Source organism: Talpa europaea, assembly GCF_964194135.1.
Source record: "Talpa europaea genome assembly, chromosome: 3".
Lineage (NCBI taxonomy): Eukaryota > Metazoa > Chordata > Mammalia > Eulipotyphla > Talpidae > Talpa > Talpa europaea.
This window is the reverse complement of record NC_140069.1, coordinates 138,584,510-138,599,063: the sequence shown is the minus strand read 5'-3', so window position 1 is coordinate 138,599,063 and position 14,554 is coordinate 138,584,510. Positions and strand designations below refer to the sequence as shown.

The 14,554-nt window shown below is 50.7% G+C and overlaps 1 protein-coding gene across 1 annotated transcript; it reads right to left on the bottom strand.

Annotated features, from left to right (window-relative positions):
* Positions 1-1,734: 1,734 nt before the first annotated feature.
* STRA8 (stimulated by retinoic acid 8) lies at positions 1,735-14,230 on the bottom strand (the record flags this gene model as incomplete). The annotated part of the gene is made up of 8 exons (XM_084230653.1): positions 1,735-1,809; positions 2,354-2,465; positions 4,597-4,670; positions 5,251-5,536; positions 6,424-6,627; positions 9,721-9,805; positions 10,338-10,413; positions 14,039-14,230. The coding sequence occupies 8 exons, from the start codon at positions 14,228-14,230 to the stop codon at positions 1,735-1,737; spliced, it is 1,104 nt and encodes a 367-aa protein (XP_084086779.1).
* Between the last annotated feature and the right edge of the window lie 324 nt (positions 14,231-14,554).

Below are 14,554 nucleotides of genomic sequence, written 5' to 3'. Positions count from 1 at the left end.
TCCTTGAGGGCCTACTATGTGCAGGCACCTCTGTAAAGACTGATTTCTTTCCCACACGCTGGCTTGTTCCTGGCTTGTGGGGTCTCTAGGGTGACTAGTCTGAGTCCTCTGGTCATGAAACTGTCCTTTCTTCCAGCACAAGTTCAGGCAACAAGTTCAGCATAAAGGCCCTGCCTGGCAAGCCCTGGCCTACCTCCTCAGTTTGATCATTTGTAAACTGGAAAGTGCCACTGAACTGGCATATCCCCTGTGGGCGTCCTTGGTCCTTCAGGGTAAGAGCCAGGGCTGTGGACTCACACAGAGTTTGGATCTGAGGGTCTGAGAGTTTGGATCCTCAGGCTTAACCCATGTGTCAGAGGCCTGAAACAGTCAACGTATTAGGGAGGACTTTGGTGGAAGGTCGTCACAGTTGTTAGAACTTGTAAACTGGGAGGAGCCAGGTGAACCCATTCTCTCTGCATACATGTATACACACACACAGATATCCATATTTCTCTATCTACCATCAATCCATCCAAATATAAATATGTACATACATACATCTATCAAGATTTATTTTAAGGAATGGACTCGTGTGACTGTGAAGGCTGGCATGTCCAAAATCTGCAGTGTAAACGGGCAGGCTGGGAAGAGCTAGAGTTCAAATCGGAAGGATTTCTCTCTTCCTGGGGGAGGTCAGTCTTTTTGGTCTTTTTAATCCTTCAACTGATTGGATGAGGCCCACCCACATTATGGCGGGCAATGTGCTTTACTCAAATATTAAATATTTGCTATGACTTACATATTAATCATGACCAAACACATGGGCACTGTGGCCTGGCCTAGTTCACACATAAAGTTAACCACCACACCTGATGTGCACCCCAGGGACCTTATATACCCTGCCTAGGAGCCTCACCAGAAAGCACTCAGAACATTGTGGGGTCTGACTTTGACTCCATGCAGGAGCCTTTATCACCAGAAGGAGCAGGTCTAGCTGGTTCTACCCTATGTCCTGGAGCACAGGGTTGAGGTCAGCATTGTTCTTGGACTCCCTGATCACATGGGATGAGCGAGAGGGCCAGAACTCTTGAGAACCCAGCAGAACAGTGCCTCAAATCTAGAATATACTGAAAGTGCCCAGTGTTGGCACCCCCAGGGATAGATTCTGCTTGTTCTCTTCTTTAAAGGCTGGTGACCTGGGCTGCAAGTCAATCGGGGCATGGTGGGAACAGGTGCATGCCCTGTAATAGGCCATCCCTTCCACCAAACAACCGAGAAAGACTGACATGAACCACGGTATTCTTTTTTTTTTTAAGATTTATTTATTTTTAAACAAGAACCAGGGTACAGGCCAGATGCACAGGAGGGTGAGAGGATTCACCGGAGACAGAGCGGGGAACAGAACAGGCAAACTGGCGAAATACACTGCTGAGGGGAGCAGCGAGCGAGACAGGAGAGGTCTGCTTCGCCATGTGGGATTCTCGCCGGCCAGCCAGGATCGAAACAACACTGCAGAGGCTGCGGACAGCTTCACAGTGCGGCACTCAACTGCCTGCACCACCAGGGAGCCCCCTGAGCAACACCATTCTTAAAATACTTTATAATAGTCAGAAACGAAAACTATCACAATTCTCTGGGACAGCCTACCCCAGAATTTCCCAGAAGTTAAGTCAGTTGAAACTTGGCAACCTGCAGTCAAACTAGAAAACTATCCACCTTTATTCATTCCCTTCCTCTCGCAGCCTATCTGCATCACATATCTTCATCATCAAAGGTCTCCAAGCATCTCAACATTATCATCTCATCATCAAGGGGAAGGTCTGGTTCCTGCAAAACATGGGGTAGAGGAGGCTTACATTTTTATTTAAGGACTCCAGGCCCCAAGCAGATGAGAAGGCCCCACCATCTCAGGCATGCCCCAGTCCTATCTCGCCCCGCATATCTTCAGTTGTACAGTTATGTGTCACTCCTATGTCACCATACATCTCACAATTTTTGGAAGCAGAAATTAATATGCTTCAAACATTAACAGCATATTTACCTCAGAGTCTCAGGTGATGGAGTGTGGCCTCCTGGGAGGGTGTCAAGGAGTCTCACCACATGGAGAAATGTCAAGGGATCCCCAGCCTGGGGTCTTCCCTGGAGAGCATCCCCTCTGTCGCTAGCCTCGGTTTCCCTGGACAACCTTCATTTCCCTGGACAGCCCAAGTTGCCTGTCGCTGGAGCAGGCCAGAGAGCATGGAAGGAAGTCCCCTGGCTATGGCCCTGGGGGTGTGACCTGAGTGAGGTCCAGCTAGGACACCGTTCAAGGGTTGCCTCTGCCGTCCTGAGGGAGGGGAATGTGGTCTCATCACCCCCTGCCTTGTCGTACCTCCTTGATGGTCATGTTAATACAGCAAAGGCCCTTAAAAAATTCAATGATCTGCATATAGAGCTGAAACTTCTCTTCTGGATTTTCTGGGTTGCTGCTAGTAAGCAGAGAACTGACAACAGAAAGGAAGAAGAAACAACAGACATTTAGCATCCTACTCTTTTACCTCAGCTGTACCTCCTAAAATACTAGGATTACAGTGTGAACCAAGCACTTGAAACACCCAGCTGAACCCTGGGTTAGGCAGCCCAGTGTCGTTCCTGGCAGGTTTGTGTGGCTTCCTGCATTCTGTCTGGCACCCTCTGGGAAAGCCAGCCTTTGGGGGTGGGCTCCTGAGCCCTAACTCAGTGTCTGAGCTGTGGCCTTGCAACAAGGGAGCAAGGGAGTCGACCTCTGCAGCGATGCCCTGGGTCTGCCCACCCAGGGATGCAGAGCTGCTCAGGCACCACTGGCCCATTTTCATGCCATCCCGTGAGATGCTGCCACCCAGTAGGTCCAACTCAGACCGAGGGCCCCGAAGAAGGACTGTGTGCAGACCAGCTCCCTGGGACCAGGGGAGAAGCCCCAGGAGTACGGTCAGAGGGCAAAGAACCTGCAAGTTGGGCCAGGATGGAGGCCTGAGACCGCAGGTCCTCCTGGAAAGCGGTCCTTAGTCAGCTTAGGAACCGTCTGGCAGCAACCCCTTCCTTTTCTAGGGCAAGTAGAAAAAAGGTTTTTTTAATAGGTTGTTTTTGTGGCCTGGGAGCAGGATGAGGGTTCCAAGTACTGGCAAGCGCACTTCAGCAGTTGTCTTCACAGCCTGAGCCCAGCTCAGAGGAGGAATGTCTGCCTCCAGCTAATTCCAGCAAAACTCAAGCCCACACACAGCTGAGAAGAGCTTGGGTGCCTGCATAAAGTCACTTTAGAGAGGGCCTCCCCCGTGGTGCAGCGGGTTGAGCACAGTGCTGTGAAGCTTTTCTCAGCCTCTGTAGCGCAGGTTTGATTCCCGGCCGGCCCGGGAGATACCCACATGGTGCGGCAGACCTCTCCTGCCTCGCCTGCTGCTCCCCTCAGCAGTGTATTTCGTCAGTCTGCCTGTTCTGTTCCCCGCTCTGTCTCTGGTGAATCCTCTCACCCTCCCGCGCCTGTGGCCTGTACCCCAGCTCTTGTATAAATAAAAAAGAAATCTTTAAAAAAAAAAGTCACTCTGGAGAGGACCAGACTCTCTTTTGGAAGCCTTGAGTCTCCCTCTCTGTACAGGCCTAGAGGGGCAGGTGGGGAGGAGGGAGAATGCTGGTGTTGAGGGGCCTGCAGGCAGCCAGCTCTCTGGGACAGCCCAGTGCACAGCCCACCTGGGGACCAGGAGAATGGAGGTTTCATTGGGATGAAGACATGAATGTCTCCCTGACTCCAGGGCAGAAAAAAGGAGATGTTTACGCTCCTTTGTATTCATGACACAGTGTTGGTATCTGAAGGGCCTGTGTCCTCAAGCCATACTGGCCATAGATTTTCAAACCAAGTAGCAGGAGACTCCAGCCCTAAACTAGTTCCCTCTGAGAATACACCCCTGAGGTACAGATTTAGTCAAGTTGCTTCTGGTTCTAGAATCTCCCCAGATTCTATTTCGTGTCTTCTCACTTGGTGGGCTCAACCCTCCCCTCCATCGCTTCTCCCTCATCCACGCCCATCACATCCTGAACAGCAGCTCCCCAAGCAGAGCGCCCGCATCCCCCACAATAAGCTCAGGGCATGTTCTCCGTGCCCCAAAGCCCCTGCCCTCCCCACACAGGCTGTTCTCCCCACCAAGCTCAGCACCTCACCCTGGAAAACAGTGCCACCTGGAGTTGATAACCTGTTCTGCCTCTGCCCTGGACCAGCATGGAAGATCCACTCTAAAGAAGCCCCAGACAAGGTCACCTCTACGCAGTGGCACAATCCTGGGGCCAGCCCATTTAGAATCACAGAAAAAAATGATTTCTAAGAACTTCCCCTGAATTATGCATCCCACTGAGGGCTGCAGGGGAGAGGCCCCTAAACATCCCAGCAGGGGTAAATACACACACATATGCTCTTACACACTCACAGATACACAAACACACACACTTGTACCCACTCGTACACATATACATTCACTTGTCCACGTTCCCTTATATACACACTCATGTATACTCACCCTCACATATACACTCATACACTAAGACACAGTCATACACACTGATACACACACAATCAATCACACATGTTGTCTCACACCCCTTCCTCACCTGGAGCTAGAGGTACTTGGAGGCTCGTTTTTGTCCAGGAAACTTGCCACATCAAAGGCATCTTCAAAAAGGATCTAAAGAAAGCACAGACTTGTGTCAGGAATCACTGCTACTGGACACAGCTCTCGGCTGCTGAGGGAGAGGCGAGTTGAAAGGCTTTCTCTTTGCCCTTCATCCCCAAAGGGCATGCTACAACTGCTACTCCACAGCCCCAGGAAGTGGGAGTGCTGGGGAGGGAGAAAACGGGAGAAACCAGCCTTAAGGTGAAGCAGCTTACAGAGAAGAGAGGCCCCTGAGTCCATGATGACAGGCCAGAGTCTGGCAGGGAGCCTGTCCTGCCTCGGGGCCTCCCTGTGCGAGAAGCACATTTCCTCATGGTTTAATGAGGAGGTCACTTGGCAGCCACAAGAATCCCAACCATTATAGCCTTCTAAGCGCCTCTTCCATAATTCCCATGGAAAGTCCAGGAAAGTAACAGGAGAGAAAGAATTGCTGCTCATGGTCATGGAGATTATGTCGGGAAAACCAGAAACCTAAAGTGAGAGCCTGATCCAGACAGGGCCTCAGATTTGACCCCAAGCAGATCCCTGGTGTTTCCGGGCCTGGGGTGACAGGACTCCTTTGCACCCCCTACGCCACCCGAGGTCTGCTCACCTCCTCCGGGGTGGAGACAAGCGAGCAGCTGGCCCCTTGGCTGTCCACACCACTGTCCCTCATGCTGCCCTGGGTCCCTGCTGGCTCCTGCCCGGCTGCTGTGAGGCCCGGGAGGCCGCTGTGCTTCTGCAGCCAGGCCTGCAGGAGACTGGCCTTCCACTCCTCAGAGAGGTTCTGCCACAGGTGGGAGATGGCCGCAGAGACTATGGGGAGTGTCACCTCCCCCAAGGAGACGACCCCGCTTGCAGTCAGAAGATCCATCGTCTGCTTGTAAAAGTTGAGATACCTGGAACAGCAAGGACAGCATCTCCCAGACCTGAAGCTGCAGTTGGAGGCCCCGCCCCAAGTCATCTCCTGCAGGCCCACGGCGGTCTGGGGGCCTTGCCACAGCTCCGAGCTTTACCCCGGGCTTAGAGTCACTAGTCTCTGCAAGCCCTTGGTCTCTGCAGATCAGAAACCACCTTGGGGGGTGTGGATGACACAGATTTATGCCTCGGCCCTCCCCCGCAAGTCCTCCCAGTGCGCACCCCCCACTCCAGGAGCCGGCTGCCTGATAGATGGGCTGCGTGTCTGGCTCAGCTCTCTCGCCACGGGAACCCCCTAAATCTCCTAGCTCATGAGTGTGCACCCATGAGATGCCGCTTTAATCTGAGGCCTGAAAGTGAGGCTGGGCGGTGGCGCGAGTCTCCTTCTGGAGTGGAGTCACCGCTTCTGGAAGTCAACCTGGCTGCTGAGGGTCTCCAGTCTGCGGAGGGGAAGTGAGTAGCCGTGGAGTCCATGCCGGCCATTCACCATCTTTCTCACTCTAAGACCAGTAATGCTGTCGGAAGCAGACTCGGGCAGGAACTTAGTTCTCTTCATCCCCATCAACTGCCCCTCAAGGATAGCTGGGGAATCTGCTCAGCACCCAGACTGAGTGACCCTGTGTATGTGGTGGGTGAATGCAGCTTCAAGGTGATTGCACTAAGGTGATTGCACTGGCCCCTCTGCAGATCCCCCCTAACCCCCCGCCCCAGCTTCTCCTACGTGGAAACACACGCTTCCAGGATTCAGGGCCTGGTGTCAGTGCACTGAGGCTGCAGGGTGCCCCCGCCCCTGCCCTGGCTGGAGCCCCTTCCCCTGGAGCTCCTGCCCCGTGGGGCGCGAAGCCACACCCTTCCCAGCTGTTCACACCGTTCAAATTCCATGAGGTCTGGGGTCAAGGTGATGGGAGACTGAAACATCTCCACTTTCTTCTCTTCCTCCTCCAGCAATTCCTCTTCCCCTTCCTCTTCCTCTTCCTGGTCTTCCCCCTCTTCCGTCTCCTCTTCCTTCCCGACTACCTCGAAGGGGTACCAGGTGGCAGAGTCAGTCTGATGAACTGGGGGAGCAAACAGGCTGGGGGAGAAAACAGAAACTGGTAACTAGAGACTGATGTCGCTCATGAACGTCAACACTGAAGTATAGACAGACAAATAATTGATAGTGACATATACATTCACATAAGCATTTATGCTAATATGTCATGACGAAGTGGCGTTTATCCTACAAGTGCAAGATGGCTCTCATCAGTCAGTGGAACTCGCCGTCTCAACAGACTGAAGAAGAAAAACCAAATTATCTCAATAGATGCAGAAAAGTACTTGGCAAAATTTGCATCCATTCATGACAAAAACTGCGCAAACTAGCAAGAGAAGAGAACCTACACTTGATAAAAGCATATCCCCAAGCCTACAAGTCATGCCATACTTAACAGTAAAAGACTGAGTTTCTCCTTTGAAAGCAAGAACCAGACCAGGATGTCCACTCTCATTATTTTTTTTTTTTTTTAAAGAGGCATGTATTATTTATTTATTTGTTTGTTTGTTTTGTTTATACAAGCACTGGGTATAGTCAGAAGCGCGGGAGGGTGAGAGAATTCACCAGAGTCAGAGCAGGGAGCAGAGCAGGCAGAAGGACCGAAGTACACTGCTGAGGGGAGCAGCGGGCAGCAGGAGAGGTCTGCGCGCCATGTGGGACCCTCCTCTGGTGGCCGGGAAGCAGCCGGGGATTGAACCGGCGCCGCAGAGGCTGCGGGCAGCTTCGCAACCCAGCGCTCAACCGCTGCGCCACCGGGGAGGCCCGCTCTCTCATTATTTCTGTTCAAAACTGTGCTGAAGGTTACTAGCCAGCCCAATAGGTGAACAAGAGAAATAAGAGGTACTGAATTGGGAGGGAAGAAGTAAATTGTCTATATTTGTAAACAGTGTGCTGGTGTTTTGTTGAAAATCCCCGAGAATCTACAAATATGTGACTCTACTGAGAGGGGAGTTTAGCCAGGTTGCAGACCACAAACTTCAATACACAAAAATCAGTAATTTTCATCATTAGGAAGTGAACAATTGCCAAGTGGAAATTTAAGAAGTCCCATCTGCGATCACACCAAAAAACATGAAATGATTAAGTTTGAGACTTAGTTTTACACTTAGCTTAAAAAGCCCAATCTGTGAAAGAAAAACTGGGTTAGTAGGACTTCATCAAAAATTTAAAATGTTGTTGTTTTAAAGACCCTTTTAAGATAATAAAGCAATTTGAAAAACCAGGACTTGGACCCAGAATCTCTTCATACTGAGAGAAGTGACTCCAAGGTTTCCTCTGAGTTAAAAATCAAGCATATCAGACGAAACATCAGTGGATTCTTTTTACTATTACTTTTTAAATCTCAGAACAGAGGAAACCTTCCTAACTATTCCACCAAACAGGCGTCAAAACAGATGGGTAGCCTAGACTTTTTTTCTGCCCAAAACATCAAAAGCAAAATAATAAAACCAATAATGAAGGGAAAATTGTGTGCAAGTCATCTACTACAAAGAGCTAATTTCTCAGGACATGCTAAGAAACCTACCATTAAATAAAGAAAAGGCCCCCAGTCCAACAGGAAAATGGGCAAAAGTGAGATACAAAAAATCCCAGAGTCTCCCTGGTGGCACAAGGGGTTAAGCAACCGCACTATGAAGCAATCCACAGCCTCTGCAGCATGAGTTCAATCCCTGGCAGGCCAGGGAGCTACCCACATGGTGCAGCAGACCTCTCCTGTCTTGCCCCCTGCTTCCCTCAGCAGTGCACTTCAGTCAGTCTGCCTGTTCTGCTCCCCGCTCTGTCTCTGGTGAGTCCTCTCACCCCCTGCATCTCTGGCCTGTACCCCAGCTCTTGTATGTATAAATAAATAAATCTTTTTAAAAAAATCCCCAGGGAGGAAAACGTAAGTACAAAGATGCTTAAGCTCCCTCCTAATGGAATGCACTAACATATAATAATTAGAAAACATAATCTATTCCTGTGCTGGTGAACAGTTTTGATTAATGCTGGTTTGGAATATACCTAGTGAAAAGCTTCCCTGATTGTTATACTTTTTAAAGAAATTTAGCCATCCTCACGTGGGCAAGTGACACAAACATGGATAAGATTTTAGTAGGTGATAAAGTTTATATTTTAACTAGTAAGGGAAGTGAATTGTTGACCTAACATTCATAATTTATCACCTCTCCCACCATCATTTCCCTTAGGAAACATTCATTGTTTAAAAGATTTGGAAAATACAGAAAAGCACAGAGAAAAAAATAAAAGTCATCAGTAACCTCTCAGGTCGAGACAGGCTCTAGGCGGTTTGCCATCCTATTTGCAGGGCGAGTGAATTTGTTTCTACTCCTGTGCCTAGCCAGGGCCAAGCTGGGTATACTGTGCTGGGGTCCCCAGACAAGAAGGACCCCGCCACTGCCCCAGAATCCCCCCGGGAAGCAGCTTGGCGGGATGGGACATGGGGAAGGGGTGGGGGGCGTGCCCAGCACAGCGTTTATGGACCCAAAATTCATCCTAGAGCTAAATATAAAAAGTGAGATCATAAGATTTGAGAAAGACCTTTCTCCAACCAACCTCTGCTTCCAAGTTTCAAGTGGGGCATGATAAGTGGGGTTCCCTTTCAGCATCTCTGCATTCATTGCCTTTCTGAGTTTCATTTGACTTTCTAGATCCCTCTGAAACTTGGAAAATAGGCAGAGATTTGGATTTTCCTTATTTTCATGTGTCTCCTTCAATGAAGCCATTGGTTGAGTTTTTCTAAAGCTATTAATACACTATGAACCCTATGACCTTGTATCTCTATAAAATACTATGCAAAATTACAGAAACTGAAAGGATATTCTTCCAAATTAACATCAGTTTACTTGAGAAATGAGATGACCCGTATTTTTATTTTCTTTTGGGCCTTTTTCTATATTTTTGATATTTTCTGTCATAAGTATGGATTATTTTTATATCCAGGAAAAGAGCCAATGCAGGTGACAATCATAAAACAGCAAAGGATGCTCCCCAGCACAACACGGTTCTAGATAACTTAGCAGCACCCCTCACTCTGCTCCAAATCCTGGAGGGAGAAGTTGAGCGACTGTGACACAGCCAAGCAGAAAAAGAACAGCAAGCAGCTCCGATTCTCCTGGTGCTTGCGGGCCTTACCTGTGATTTTGATAGTACATTCTGGCATATTCTTCCTTGACCTCTTCTAGGCTGTTTGCATTTCCATCCTCCAGGAAGAAGGCTTCTATTGGGGATTGGAAGGTCAGGATCACAAGGGGTAAGAGAGTGGTCTGGTGACCCCCGAGCCCACCCACATTCAGAGCTAGCTGCCTCCTCTTCTTCTAGATGCCAGGGGAGAGCACTAGGCCAGAGAGAAGGGCTTCTTGAACCGGCTCTTCTCCATCAAGACATCAGAAGTATCACTTATTAAACCCAAATTCCATTCCAGCCATCTCTCTGGGTACCAAGGAGGGAGCCGGATTCTGCTCTTTGCTGTTGAGTCCAACGGGTGCCAGTACGGTTCTTCTCTGGCTCGCAAGATGAGATCAGGAAGCTTCCCCAGAACCCCAACATCTCAACAGACAGATGACTGCCTGTCCTTCCAGGCTGCAAGCTCCTGGAGGGCTGGATGTGAATCTCATCACATCCCCGGATCAAGCACAGCACCTGGCACACAGTAGGACCTCAATACATGTCACCTCGCTAGGTTTAACCCAATGGGTGTTCAACAGTACAGGTAAACTAGCGCCCCCTGGTGGCAGGTAGGGACCTATTACCTTTCAGCTTCAGCAGACTGTCCAAAGTGTGTTCCAGGTCCTGAATATGAGTCTTCGCCTTATTTAAAACCTGCCACTGAGAACAGAGACAGACAATGCTGACATGCTGGCCTTCCACTGCAGGGGCTGTTTTGTGGACCCCAGAGGACCCTCCCTGCACAAGGCAAGTCTCTGACCTTGTTGGTAAAAAGAACAAGAAGCTCGTTCTGATGCCAAGAAGGCAAGACATTTTCCTCTGAATCCTGGAAACTGTGCTTGCCAAAATCCTAAAGCTTTGGGAGATAATTAAGCTGAAAGAAGGCAAATAAGTCTTTACACCACTTGAAGGTAGGGTTAATGGTGACAGAGAGGCTCTGGGAATGAATATTTGCCCATCACCCCAGTAAATGTGCTATTCTAACAGGATATTTTTTATTTGCTAGGTGCATACACACCAGAAGAGCTAAAATCTTGGCCTCAGCTTGGAACTCTAAATATCCTGTCCCGCAAGACTCACAGGTCGCCTCCTACCTCCTGCCTTTCTTTCTCCTTTTCTTCTTCTCATCCTCCCTTCTCCTCCCTCTGTGACCCTCCCACCCCCCTGCCCCACCTTCCTTCTCTCCTGTATAAAATATCACCGCAGTCAAAATGGTAACTGCAAGATTATTCAAAAATGAGAAACTGCAAGATTATTCAAAAACCAAGGTCTGGAGGGGCTTGCTCAACAACATGGCTATCTTGCTCAACAACATGGCTATCTCACTCCTAAATAGAGGAACAAACCAAAAACCCAGCACACAAACCACATCCCCACCTGTTTAGAACTGGCCCCTGATAGAGGTGTTCAGCCTATTCTGAGAGCCTATTCTGTTCTGTTTGTGTGCTGCCCACCAGCCCCATCAGGAGTGCCAGCCACACATCAGGCCTGCCTGCTAAGCCCTGGGGTCATGGGTCAATAAGACTGCCCTGCTTCCAGGTCGTGGATGTGCTAGCAGGGATGACAAGCATGGCAGCCACTGCTTGTAACACCAGCTGGAATCAAGTAAGTGCCACAAAGGGCTAGAAGCAAAGGGCCATGGAAACGCCTGGGAGGAGGGAGTGATTCCAAATGGAGGGCTGGAGAAGACACTAGAACAGGGCAACTGAGAGGAGCAAGTCGAGCTGAGCTCCAAAGTGCGCACAGACTCTCCAGCTGCAGGAGCAAGGGCAGAGGCTGGGCACACAGGCCTCACACAGGTTGGGTGGCGGGAGGGGATGCTGACGCCTGCAGGCGGCCGGGGGTCATCCTTCCAGATTCATGCGGATTCTGCCTAGTGAACAAAATGGAGGTTTGAAGGGAGCTAGAAGCAAGCACTCTCCTGACCCAGAAGACAGCAACGTGAGAATACAGGTGATTGCAGACTCCACATCTGGTTCTCTTGACGTCCCATGCAGTCTGCTGCCCCAGTGCCCCCAGTCCTGTGGCTCATGGTCACTCTGCTGGGCCAGCAAGGACTCCGATGCCTCCTCTGTTGCCAGGGCCACTTGTTTCTGGTCAGGGTGTGGTCCAGGGCTGTTTACCGGCGCCGGCTCAGCAGGCCCACACTGCACTCACATCAGTTAGCAGGCAGGGCCAGGAAGCCAGGCACCATTCTTTGAAACTCTGTTTCTAGAATGTTTTTGACAGGCTGACTTCCTCAGCACCTCTGTTCTGGGTAGAATTGTGTTCCCTCAAATAGACCTGTTGAAGTCCTAATTCCAGAACCGTGAATGGGGACTAATTTGTAAACCAGGACTTTAGAGTGGTGGTCAAGTTAAAATGAGGCCAGCAAAGCCCTAACCCAATGTGACTGGTGTCCTTGTAAACAGAGGACATTTGGATGTAGAGCCGACCCACACTGGGAAGGTGATGTGAAGACACAGGGGCAGGAGGAACAGCATCTGTGAGCCATGGAATGCCAAGCTTTGCTGGAAAATGCTAGAAGCTCAAAGAGGAATAAGAGTCACGGCCCCGTGGACCCCTAGACGTGGGACTTCCAGCCTCCAAAACTGTGAGATGATACATTTCTGGTGTTTGAAGTTACCAGCTTCTGGCATTCAGTCCTCGGAAACCAACGTGACCTTGCTACACCGTCATGCTGGGGAAAAAAAAATCTTTTCTTCATGGGTGCTACAAATGCAGAATTCAGGGTTGTCCCTCAGGCAGAGAGAGGAGAAAATGGAGCTGACCTGGTTTCTTGACTGTCCCCGGGCTGTGCCATTCCAGGCAAATTAACTTTCGCAGCCTCGGTTTTCCTCATCAGTAAAATGTGATGATATGAAAAGAGCAAGCGAGGTCACACCTTGGGAAATGATACTAACATTTGAACCCCTTATGACAAAGCTACAGCTTTTCATGCAATTATCATATTAACCTCCCCATCAGGCCTCGGAGGACCCATCTGTCCCCGGGTAGTCGCGGTGTTAACTGAAGCTTAGCAGCTAACTGGCCTCACAGGAACCATGGCCAGATAACAGCCGGGCTCTCCACCATGACCTATGGAGGTACAGATTTTAGGGGGTGCAAATGATTTTCCCCTCCGTTTACTCCCACTTCCCACTGGCGGCCCTGAATGCCGTTGCTGGTGGACTTGCTGCTGGGCACACTACTTTGGCCACTGACAGGGCCTCTGGGGTTTTATCACACCCACAGGAGACATCTGCCCCCTCCAGGGGACATGGTAGAGCTATGTCCAGGTTCTTTGCTGTGAGGTCAAGATATAGGATGTTCCCCACCCCGCAGACCGGAGCCCTTAGTTCTGAGCCCCTGGAGCTGGCTCAGCATCCTGGCTCAACAGAGAAAGGAAGAGCAGCACATCCCTCCCCTCTCACCCCCCACTTTTCACCTCACCCTCTGCAAGAGCAGGAGGGTCTCCATTAAGACTCTTCAGTTAAACACAAATGTGGTCCTACTTGGAACCTGCATGGGCTGTTCAGGGGGCACCTTCCCCTAAGGGCCACGAAGACCCTGACCCACCACGGAGCTCTCCCACCCCTGCCCCCGCCCTCGACCAGGATCCTGCACCAGCCTGTAAGCAGGACGCACATCATCCTTGCAATGAGCCACCCTGCTGAAGGGCCCCATGCAGGAAGGGCCTTGCGTGAGCCGGAGCCTCCGGTGTAGAAAGGATGGTGGGAAGAGAGCGAAGCTGGAGCTGGAAACTGGGGCTGCCTCCAATTTAGTTCCTGCCAGCAACTCTGGGACCAATCTTCTACTTCCTGCAATGCTTCCTCCCTTTGTACTACCACCCAAGCCTTCCCTGAGGCACTGCCAGAGACCCTGGTCAGCAATAAAGACAGCCGTGTAGACCAAAGAGGTGAGATTAAGAGCAGGGAAAGATAAGGCCACTTGCTTAGGGGCAAGGCCTGGCTGCGCCCCAGGCTGACAGTGTGCCCGGCTGTGGGTGTGGGTGTGTATATGCCGTATGGGGGGATGAGGGGCCTGGGAGCAGCTGGAGGCTCACCTAGGCCCACGACAAGGTGAGGCACAGACGCCACTGGTTAACCGGGTCTCTCAGGCCCGATGTTTCCCTTCTGACCAGGCAGCAGGTGGGTCAGGCCCGGCTCTCAGGCTTCACCCATGAGTGGCAGCAGAAAGCACCGTGAAGCATCCACAGCTGAGGGCTGACCCCACCTGGGCCGCAGTCCTTGGGGGTGGCATTGGTGGGGGTGACAGCTCCAGGCCTGTCCCCACTGGATCCTACCTTTGAGGCTGTGAGTTCAGAATGGGAGTAGACAGTCTCCCTGAGCTTGGAGAAGAGCCCAGCCAGGGTGGCCCGGTGGCGGGCCTGGGACAGGCGTCTGCGGGCCACTCGGGGCTCGAGCTCCTGCAGCTGTACCTGCGGCCGGGCTGTTGCTCTGCCCCGGGGGTTACTGCCTTCTCCAGCCGTCGCCATTGGTAGCTGCAACATAAGATTAGGTTTGGGGAGGAGGCTCAAAATGATGAAGATGTAGTATTAAGGAAGACAAGCAGAAAAGGGGATTGACTCCCAAGTAAAATGTCTCAAATCGATGAATATCATCAACGAGATTCAGAGTCAGTAACTGATGACACAACATCTATTATGTCAGCTCCACTCCTAAAAACACAAGCCACTGACTCTTGACTTAAGTGGAGGGCTGCTGCTGTCTTATACCAGGAAGTTTCCAGAACATTACAGGTACTCCGCAGACATTTGGTCACTGATTGCTGTGACCAAGGAGAGTAAACCACACCCCGG